At 35.2% G+C, this 11,754-nt stretch overlaps 1 protein-coding gene across 1 annotated transcript in view; it reads right to left on the minus strand.

Moving 5' to 3' along the window:
* Positions 1-244: 244 nt before the first annotated feature.
* Positions 245-11,754, minus strand: part of LOC113813515 (zinc finger and BTB domain-containing protein 14) — a 63,660-nt gene continuing 52,150 nt past the window's right edge. Inside the window, exons 3-6 of the mRNA XM_070117606.1 lie at positions 7,556-7,743; positions 6,443-6,607; positions 6,037-6,201; positions 245-4,584 (exon numbers count right to left, since the gene is read on the minus strand). Coding sequence (XP_069973707.1) covers positions 4,039-4,584; positions 6,037-6,201; positions 6,443-6,607; positions 7,556-7,743 — 1,064 coding nt within the window. The 3' untranslated portion in view covers positions 245-4,038. The remainder of the gene's footprint in view (positions 4,585-6,036; positions 6,202-6,442; positions 6,608-7,555; positions 7,744-11,754) is intronic.

An 11,754-nucleotide genomic window follows, 5' to 3' on the forward strand; every position in this document is an offset into this window, starting at 1 on the left:
TTTAATTGTAACTAAACTGCCTGCACAATGGCTAATAACAAACAAGTTGTTTTATAACTATATAGATTTCCATATAAGTAGAAAATATCAAAAATGAAATTAAGGCATTTCCATATAAAAAAGGAAAAGTAAGGATAATGGCACACATTTATATGTATGTAGAAACAGCACATGTCTATCTTCATTTTATGTACATGAATAGATTACCTTATACTATCAGAAAGATGGATATCAAACACCAAGAAAAGAGTAAAACGTTTATTTACAAATCAACAATAATACCTTTGAACTAGACTGGGACCATCTTTTCCGATGGCCCACACTTTTTATCAAAAATATATTGATATCAGAAAAAAGCCATATAATCTTTTAAAATTACAAGGCACATGAAAGTCTTTTTGGAATGGCTGGCTATTGACACATACACAAAAGAGAAATATTATCACTGTCCAGGTTAATCTTGCCGAAGACCTTAGCACGTCAACCCACAAGATATTAACTGTAGATTGGAACTGATGACTCAGAGCCAATCCACAGTGAAAATTCGAACTGTACACTCACGAACGTTCAATTTTCTCAATTTGCCCCACGCTTTTCACATTGTATAAAAAAATTATTTTTCCCGTATTTACAAGTAGTATCACAATCATGTTGATTCTTTCGGTTACTCTACTGAATGTAATCCGCAATGTAATATAGCTATCACGAAGGCCAATAAAAACTTAAAGAGAATAAGCATTTGTGACATACTAAGCGCTAATATTTAGTAATCCATATCTTGATATACTTTGTTTATTTTAAGGGCGTAAAGATACACTTGACAAGTTGATGATGACTGGGTGCATGCAACACGTCCGAGGAACATCACTACATACCAATTCATTAACATCACCGATCTGTCACCCTGCCGTCAATCATCCTCCCTTCAAGCATATTTTCGCCTCAAAAACAAAAAAAAAACACAGTAACCTTCAATGAAAATACATCACATTGAATATTCATCACAATTACAGCATTTCAGATCTCGATGTACATATTTTTCTTTCCTTTTTTTTTTTTTTTTTTTTTCTTTTTTGTAATACAACCATACCCTGAACTTGTGTGTCTGCCATTTGAGGACCGGACGTGTGAATTGCCGTATTAATATATAAAATTTAAGACTGGATGCTAATTGTATATTTCATGTTGAATTTACTTTGATTCTTTTTCTCTCTATGGATAAAATTAATGATGCAAATAAACAATGTTTATTATAACAATAAGGAAAATTATTATTAAAATAATAATGGTAATAATGACTAACACTAAATCAATAAAAAAGGAAAAAATTATAAGATTAATATAATAATGAACTAAAGAATACTGTCATAAAAAATGAACAAAATAAAACAAAAATCTACTACAAAATAATAAACAAATAAAACAAAAATCTACTCCCAATTAATAACCAAATAAAAAACAAACTCATAATACTAAGAAAATATTAAATTACTAACTCATTTACATACGATTCATCAAATAAAGCTACTCTTTCTGCAATCTGCAATGCAATGTCGTAAATCTTGTAAATACAAAATACCTCTTCACCGAACATGGTATAGACGACTCCATTTGATTTGCGTTTCTTTTGGAAAGTGAGAAAATATAAATTACGTTAAAAAAAAGAAGGTATGACTTATGATTGAAAATTTTGAATAAAAAGAAAGTATAACTACAGAAAAAGGTTTGAAATACAAGAGTATATAAAACATTATAATAAGACTGGAAATCAGAAAAATGTATGAATTGTGATTGAAAAATTAGAAAAAGGTATGGATTATGACTGAAAAATTTGAAAAGGGGTATAGACTATGATTAAAAATTACGAAAAGGCATGAATTACGACCGTAAAATTCCAAAAGATGCATCACTATTTCAATTTTAAACCTTAATTCTCATCAATATGTAAAAACTGACACATCAATTACATACCATACTTTAAGGAATTATTCACTCTCATTCATTTACACAGTGAACTCAAAATTTTCAAAAATATTTTTCTCACTCGCACATATACATAAATTTTTTCTGAATAATCATGTGACGGATGATAGATTTTGGCTTTATTTCTGTTCCCCTTTATGTACAAAAAAATACTGAGACACTGGGAGAAGCAAGAGAGAAAAGTAATTATATATATTTTGCTAAGAGGAAGAGAGTATTAACTAAATGTGTTCAAAGTTTGGAAAGAAAAAAATAAAAAGCAAAAAGAAAATGAAATACATATAAAAAAATCAATAAATGAAATCACTCATAATGTTAACAAAGGGAGTAAGTATATACCATTTTTCCTCTGCAACAACATCCTCAAATCAAATACCAATGTTTGGCAAAACAGCTTACACAATTGCCATTTCTCGCGGAAAGACTTTAAGGCAAAAAGAGGAACAGTGTTCACAGCTTAGAAAGGCAACGGTAAGTCTACTTGGCAACACTGTCTCATCTCTTCCTTACCAAAAATAGAGAGGATTTCCCCCATTGCAAGTGCGTTGCTGTCTTATACTATAATTAGCCTACTGTACATGTGATATTTATCAATAGATACAAAGTTAATTCTGAAATTATGATAAATGATTTTTTGTTTTTTTTGGGTGTGATGATGTGATCTTAGCAGTTAGATGAAATGCATGCTATAGAAATGATGAAAACAGAAGTAAAATGAATAAAATATGCCATCAAATGATTCCACTTAACTTAAATACTCATTGTCAGGTTTTCATCTCCGTAACACACTCTCAAGTGTCCAACTTGGGATGCGTGTGCTCGTACTCAAACTGGTTTTACATCATTTATAAAAAAGAAAAAAAAGAAAAAAAAGAAAGATTATTTGTGCCTAATTAAACAAAAACAAACAAACAAACTTAAATATCTGACTGTTAGAACTCATTGAAAAAAGGGTACCCTTTAAATTCACAATACAATGGGGCCTTTTTTGAGAACACTTAGTCAACTTCATGATTGTATTCAAGACCTTATCGAGAGCTCTACCAACAAAAGACACTTCGTTTCATAGTCAACCCCCAGAACTGACAAGAACTGAAAGTTTCAGATAAGTAAAATCTGTTCCTCAAAACACAAAATGCAAATGTGATATTCTTTCAGCAAATGACGTGTGTCACATTTCCCGGGTTCAAATGGTGAGAGCTGTGAAAGACAAGTAGTCTCTGCATATAAGATGTGGAAGAGCAGAAAAACTGACTGGGTTACAGTATTCACAATAACAATAATACAAAAAGATATGACACAGATTAGAAAAGATGTTAATGAAATGATCGGCACATAATCCTACAATGCATCTTAGTCCACCTAAACTCTCCTTTCTTTAGGAATAAAGCCTGGAAAGTAATTCAGAACATAAGAGAACTGAGCCCATTCATAGCACTGATTTCTCCTTCCTGTCTGAAGAGATGTGAAAAGCTGAAATATTTATGACAATATGGTACAAAATACATTGTGAGCTAGCAGTCTTGCAACCTATCTACATTGCTTGGTAACATTTGTAAGTTAAATAAAATAAATCCTATAATATAGCACTAAGTGAGTGAAAGGAGAATCATACAAAAGCCAAATAGTTTTACATGGATAATAATACTAAAGTAACCAATGCTATTCTGTGCCATCTAACAGTAAAATCTCTCCTTTACCTTCATTCTGAGAATGATAAACTGCTGCAACTTCCACAAATAACAAAAAGAAAGAACATGTTTTAGAAATATATATATAAAAAAATAATAACAAATACAAATAAATATGATCACAAAAATATACATATCTTTTGAGTATCTGCCTTAAGTAAGTTTTCCCATTAACCCCAAAATTTCAGACCATTATTGTAATCATTAACTCTTCCCTTGCAAAAGTCTCTCCACAACCCAGTCTAGCTGTATAGAAGCAAAGCTGTATGTATGCCGTTCTTTCTGTATTTCACTTCTTTTTTCCTAGTCTCATGAGAACTTTCCTCCATTCCTACGACCTCTGACACTTCCTGGAATATGGCCATCAGTTTATGGGTCGAAGTATACACTCCCCAATGCTTGTGACTCCGAGCATGTGTGGCATATAGCTTTCACTCTGGGGCACGAGCATGGAAGGGACCTGACTCATCGCTTGCTGGTACTGAGCGTGTGCTTGAGAATTTTTGGGAGGTCGACCACGTGGCCTCTTGGCAGGAGGCATCGGCGCAGAGTCTGGGGGCGTGTTGTTCGACTTTGGGGTCAGGACTTGCGGGGAGGCATTAACTGTCGCCACGCTGCCTTCTGTCTCGGTTTCGGCAGTACCGTCCTCAGGGTGGTAGATCTGCTTTCTGATTTTGTTGAGCTTGTCCTCTGCCTCGTGTCGTCGTAAGTGGTCCTTGAGCTTGTCCCCTCGTGAGAAGTCCTTTCCGCAGATCCGGCACATGAAGGGCTTTTCTCCTGTGTGCATGCGTCTGTGTCGCTTGAGGTGGGATGCACGGGCAAAGTTCATCTGGCAGAATTCGCACTCAAAAGGCCTTTCTCCTGTGTGTAACCGGATGTGGTCCCTCAAGCCCGACTGGCTCTTGAATTCCTGAAAAAGAAAGAGCATCAGTGATACAAACTGTATAAATGTAACTGATATTCAACAAAAGTTATTACTTTCATAAATTGTTTTTGAAACCATGCCTTGGAGAGCCCTGACCTCCTTACTGACATGGGACCAAGTAGGTAGATTTAATGTACAGCAGAAAGCCTTTGAAATTTAGAATGTGAAAGATTTCAGATATATATTTCAATAATGTGAAGGGTAAATAAGTTGAGATACAAAAAAAAAAAAAAACAGAAAAAAGAGAGGGATAACACAGCAAAACAAAAATACTTTGCATGCAATTTTTTCTATAATTATACCTAATCAATTTTATGCATAACCTAATTTTCCTTTCTAAACCAAAGATGAGATTTTCAAGTGCAAAGTTTTTTACCTAAACATTCTTAACACCTTCCCCTCTTCCCCTTTTGTGATTTAATCATGCATTTGCATAAATCTTTGTTCTCCCTAAAATTCTCAAGGCACAACTATGCAGCACAAATTCTTGAGTATGATGAAAACTAAATGGCAGTCATTGCAGAATTTCAATTTTTCAATCACGTCAACAAAGCATATGCTGGACTGGTTCTGGGTGTCCTGGTGATTTTCCTCCTTAGGCCACAATGCTGCCTTGGAGGAATCTTTGATCTGACTCCTTCAGGGCCATCAAAAACCCCTGGATCCATTAAACCAATGGATCCCTTTCTGTTCAGCACTCATAATAAAGACTATAAAATCATGAGTGTTTTGCTATCACATTGACCCTAATAAAAAGTCAACTTCAGACTATATGATCCTCTCAAAAAGCACATAAGGATTCACAGTGAATAGTTCAATATACTGTTCCTGTGAAACATTCTTGGGCCTAAAACCACTTTAGACCAGAACTCAAGCTCAATGCACTGGCTGTAGATGGTAAGAATACATGCCATGTCTAAAGCTATTTCAATTTACAAACAGAAGGCTCCACAAGTGCTTAGTCACTAAGGAGATAATAATTTGTGCTACCTATCTCACCTGTTTACCTATTTCTTTGAATTTTGGCAAGAATATTCTTTATCAATTTTCGTTGTTATTAGTGTCTTAACACGATATCAATGTTAATAACAATAACAACAGTCTCGCTATAAATATCATTGGAAAAAAATGTATAAACATATTTTCCAGCAAATCTAAAGAAAGGGGAAATCAGATGCAGTCACTAGGGCCTACAAATAGTCTTTCTGGCGGCTAAGCACTTGTGGAGACATTTGTTTGTAAAAATTCACCAAAAACTGCAGTGGACAGTCCATAAACAAGCAAACAATAGTTTATAGTTGACCACCCATGTCTGATTCAATTGCTACCACACTGACATAATTGAGCAAAAGGAAACTATGGCTTACCACTATGATGCCAATGGAAGCACCATCGGGTGAAATGGGAGTTCGGAATTTAATCCGCCCACTGACTCACCTTTTTACAGAGAGGGCAGGGCATGGAAGCACTCTGAATGGCCTGCTGAAGGTAGAAATTCAGGTCGATTCTTCCATCGGGAGTTACGTCTGCAGTTACGTCACTATTTTCACAGGGCTCTTCCTTGACACTCAGTTCATGCTTTATGACATCAATGGACTCGCCCTGGAAAATTATAAATCATTCATTAGATAACTGGAAATAAACTAGGCTTAACAATAGAAAATTGATAATAATTTTGAAAGCTCTGACATTATGCTATGTAGCCAACTGAAAGACTGTGCAAGGCAGACATTAGGATTAATCAACATAACAATAATAAGGATAACCATTATGATGATGATCATCATAACAGTAGTAACAACAACAATAACAAACACACGAAAAACAACAACTTGCATCTCACCATCTCCTCATCGTCTTCCTCCTCTTCGTCCTCGGCCTCCACTTCCTCATCCTCATTTTCATTGTTATTATTTCCGTTGATGAAGGACGTGGTATTGGGCTCGTCTCCCGCCTCACTTCCAGACGTGCTTGAACTGCCCTCAGATTTACTTGGAGAATCAACAAGCTGTGAAATAAAGATGTTATAAAGCTTTGTTATGAACATATATAAAATTTCATAGAGAAATTTAAAGTTCTAAAATTTTCGAGGTTTTAAAAGTTCAAAAGTTATATAACTTGAAGTTTTTGTAAATTAAGTTTTGTTACTTATTTAAGTATCTATTTTATGAAGTTATATAATAAATGCTTTACCTTTGTACTAACATGGTAAACCATAAAATAAACTGTTACTATTCTGAATGAATAGAATAGCAATCAGATCTACTTGAAGAATTGACAAGCTGTGAAATAAAACCTTATCATGCCAATAAACAGTAATATAAACTTCACAATTATACTGAACAAACCAACAAAAAGTGTTATATACTCAATCATACCTTTGTTCCTATAATGTTATCAGATCAAGCCATTTTATAAAGTAATTTGTTACCTCAATTATGTTTTCAAAAAGATCAGAGTTTAATAATATCACTATGTAACAAAGGTTATTTAAGCACAATTATCTATATTGACACTCCTTTTCTTTTCTTTACTGTATCTTTTCCTGAAAAATTGCACATTAAAAAAGAAACAGAGAATAGAAAATAATTATACTACAATGAGAGAGAGAGAGAGAGAGACGGAGAGAGAGAGAGAGACGGAGAGAGAGAGAGAGACGGAGAGAGAGAGAGAGACGGAGAGAGAGAGAGAGACGGAGAGAGAGAGAGAGACGGAGAGAGAGAGAGAGACGGAGAGAGAGAGAGAGAGAGAGAGAGAGATAGAGACGGAGAGAGAGAGAGAGAGAGAGAGAGAGAGAGGGAGAGAGAGAGAGAGAGAGAGAGAGAGAGAGAGAGAGAGAGAGAGAGAGAGAGAGAGAGAGAGAGAGAGAGAGAGAGAGAGAGAGAGAGAGAGCACCCCAAACACTAAACATACTTCATGCTACAAATCCAAAATAAAAAATATATTTTTCACTCACTCTGTCTCCTTCCTCGAGCCCTAAAACATGCAACTGCTTCGCTGTGTTGAGGAACGAGGCAATGTGTTGCTGATGGACATCGACCTGTCCGCGGTAAATGAAAGACACAAGGTAGAGCACGTCTTGCACTGGTACTTCAGGAAGTAGCAGAGGCGCATCGGTGTCTGGACACGCTCCTAACACGACCGCTGAAGAGAAGAAACTGGAGATTAGCATTCTTCTATCATCAGAAGGTTTAATCTGATATTATATTTACTCTATATATGGATTGAATAAACTGGATATCAGAAATTGATTAAGTGCAAAAGATCAAGTTTACAAGACTCATCTAAGGCAGAAAAGAATTAATCGTTACTCTGTGGTTGGAAATAATAGACTGGGCACTGAGATTACTCTAAAGGATAGAGAGAAAAAAAGGTGAGTGTATTTGTAATAAATCTGTTTTTGGGATTATTCTAGGAAAGTCAGGAGGAAAGAGAGACTCACTCCAGATTTTAAATACTATGATTACTCTGAGGTTGAAAATAATGAACTGTCTTTAACATTACTCTTCCAGTAGGGGAAAAAAAAATCAATCAGACACTGAATAAAATCCTGTTGCTATTTCTTGGGTTCAAATTTAGTGTACATCAAAATATTCCTGAGGTCTTAAAAACTTATTCCCTGAGGTTTTACAAATTCTTTAAACAGAAAAAGCTTAGGGAACAACAAGCTGAAAAAAAGCAAAAAGATAATGAAATACAAATGGAAAAATAGTCAAGTGAAAACCAAGAGGCAGTTACAGTGATCACACTAATATCAGTTTTTGAGAATAAATACAGACCAAGTAATATGTATACAATGAGATGATACACCCACCAGAAAGGAATACTAAACTGTGATATCTCGAGTCATATGAAACTCCTCATCTAAAGAGGCATCTAGTTTGACACAAAATGGTACATTTTTCAATTAGTTAAATTCTGGTGCTTTATCATGTACTAACACCATAATGTGGATCATGTATATATGCTAATATGTTCCCTGAAAAAGACTTGAACCCACTCATGACAGGTAACAAACACCCAGAAAGAAAATAACTAAACCCTTAGACCACACAACCCACTCAAAAAAAATACAAAAAAAAAAAACAATGAACCAATGGCTACACTATCTTGACAGAAACTACCATACACTTACACTAGTGTGAGATGACGAGATTATACCGAACCCTTGGTGGTAGTGCTCAGACAGTCATATGTGTAGAATGACAAACTGTGGTTGTTTCTATATACAAAATATAGATCTAGCAATGCAGTGCTGGTAATGCATTATATTTGGATGTAGCCTATGCACATCTTCACTTACAATGACTTAAATCTACTCAGTTTCTATGTTACTTTAGAAAAATGAGTGGGTTTCAGTGTGTGTGCATCTGCATAGTATGTGGCTATGTATATCTTTTCATATGGATGGATGGTTGAATATATCTACATCTATATCTACATCTGTCTATCTACCTGTATATATATTGATACGTCAGTATGAATTTACATACATAAAAATTAATTCATTAATGCCAGGTTAAAAATTTGGCTAGTGGCCATTACTGCAGGATTGTTGGCACATATTGACAATTTTCCCATTTGCGCTCAGCTCATATGGCAGTTTGCGGGCAACATTAGGCACCTAAAAGTTTACATCTTAATATCAGGTTTGTCTTCACTTTAAGTGCTATTGCCTAAAAGCTTCACCATAGAAATGATGCTGCTACTATCAGAGAAAAACAAGCTTGGTCCAATGAGCTGGCGACGCGGGAATGGTCATGATGCGATGCCATCCGCTACATGGTCCACAACAGCCATTGCATGTCTGTTCATGCCACCCAGCAGGAAGTTGTTAAACACTCATGCAACAGGAACAGAATACAAGTATTATCTGTCCTACTGTTGCGCAGTTAAATTTTTCTTTGTGTACAAGTTTTGGCTTTTTTGTATTTTTGATTGAATACATATTTCCAAATAAATAAAACACTTCTTTCCTTGCAGACACTAGCAGAGCTGGAGACAGGGCTTTAGAAAGAGGAGCCAAAGAGGGATAGCTAGTGGAAAATAACCACAGTTCATATAGCTTCCAAAGGGGGGAGGGTCCATGATGCTTTTCTCTTGTCGCTGTCATAACTTGATGATTTACCTTTGTGTTTTACCAATGACTTACACAAGTCATTTGTAAACTACTTAGTATCATTGCAAATTTTATGGGGGTATGTGCCCTAACTCTGCGACTTGTTATTGGCAATGAGCCAACACTCACACTTACATAGAAGAACACATACACATGCACAGATATATAGACAAACTGATACACAGACTCTCTCACTCACCCACTCACTCACTCTCACTCTCTCCCTCTCAAAGATGTAGATAAACAACATAAGGGAGGACATCCCCTAAATTTACTAAGGATCCTGTTCTGCCTTCCACACAACTTTAGATAGATAAAAGATAAAGATACAATTTTTTAATTAAACTACTATAAGCATCATACTCCGTTACAAATACTCGTAGGTATCTAATTGACTTAAATCACTAATGAAACAAGAAACAAGTTCACTCACAATTCCATTCACTTGTGGCTAGAAAACTAAGTGTCACATGCACAGTCCATTCATTTGACAGCTGATAACTTGACACGGGCATATGTGCTTCATCAGTGTGATCTTAGCTTAACCCGCTGGCTCAGAGTACTGTATGGCCTGCACCTGGACCAAAATCTGGCCATTAGGCTTTCATGAGTGGTGACTCTCCCAGGTGCAGGGCTCGTTGGCCTAGTCTTACTGGTGTTTCTGATTAGGCATATTTAAAAAATATCTTTTGTAATTTTTCAAGGTCTATATTTGTCATTTGTTATACTGGATCTAGATGGTAATAGAACTTTTCCACTGAGCAGACTTCATACTGTCTCAAGGTTGTCTACAACTATGTGTAATAATAAAGAATCATTTTGTTATTTGTGTCATTTTTTTCCTATTTCTGTATCATTAAATTTTCTGCAATACACCAGGGCCCTGTGCATGGAAATTATGTCCTCCCTGGAGTGGGCATTCTTCCGGCCATGGCTCACGGAGAGTTCATTCCACACACATTTAACGGTGAAAATAATGCAGTCCCTTCCTAAATGGTCACTGAGACTAATCTTCCTTCAAGAGCTTTGTGCACTTATGATGACTCATTCTTGGCCCCAGAGCCCTCAGCCGAATCTTTAATAACGGCAACATTCCAGTCACACTGGTCCTCGGCCAAAATGTTCCAAGGCAGCGTATTCCCATCACCTCACCAACAGCCAATTTTTAAAACATGAAAATCTAGTCACTCAGATCCGTTGAGTTAATTCGGTTTACGCATAGACGGCTTCACAAGAGCTTAGTCTAAAAGGAGTCAATTATTTTCTCTACTTCATCTTCTTATTCACCTGCTTCCTAGTTTTTCAGAAATATTTACACTTTCTATTTTCACTGCCAATAGAATTGTTAATATTATTGATAACAAGGATGTTAATAAGAATGTTGATAATAATAACAATAATAACCATGATAATTATAAAAATAATAATAATAATAGTAATGATACTAATAATAGAAATGATTAAAAAATAACAATAATAACAATAATGGTTAAAATTCAAGAAGCATTATTTTTTTTTTCTCTTAAAGTCAAGGAATGGGGTAATTAAGTCAAGTTAGATAAGCCAACTGATCGACTCTTTCATGACTAAATGCTCATAGAAACATGTATGTGTAAACAAAATTCATAGACAAAAAATAAATGTGGATATGTTACATACTATCGCTCTTCTGGTATCTATGAGTTAAATTCTATTTGTAGTCTCTCGTACTGCCTTGCTAACTATAAAGGGATAACAATTTTGCAATATATCGTGCTGTTTATGGACCTCAACGTACTTTTTTAGGGTATTTTTAATAGTTTCTAGTTTCCTAAAGGAGATGGAAATCGAGTTGTTTATATCATATACTTTTAGACATGAGGAGATGTATAATATCTTTTAGCCAAAAGGTTTAGTAGAAGGATCAAATGCCTGTCAATGCTTTCTTTATGAAAAAAGAAGTATTTTGATATGCATCTCAAGTTGATCAAAGTGCAATCGGAAGTGTATAAAATACAACAGAAAGTGGCATAAATTTCTTTATATCCTGACTTCCA

This window comes from Penaeus vannamei, chromosome 40 (genome assembly GCF_042767895.1).
Source record: "Penaeus vannamei isolate JL-2024 chromosome 40, ASM4276789v1, whole genome shotgun sequence".
NCBI classification, from domain to species: Eukaryota; Metazoa; Arthropoda; class Malacostraca; order Decapoda; family Penaeidae; genus Penaeus; species Penaeus vannamei.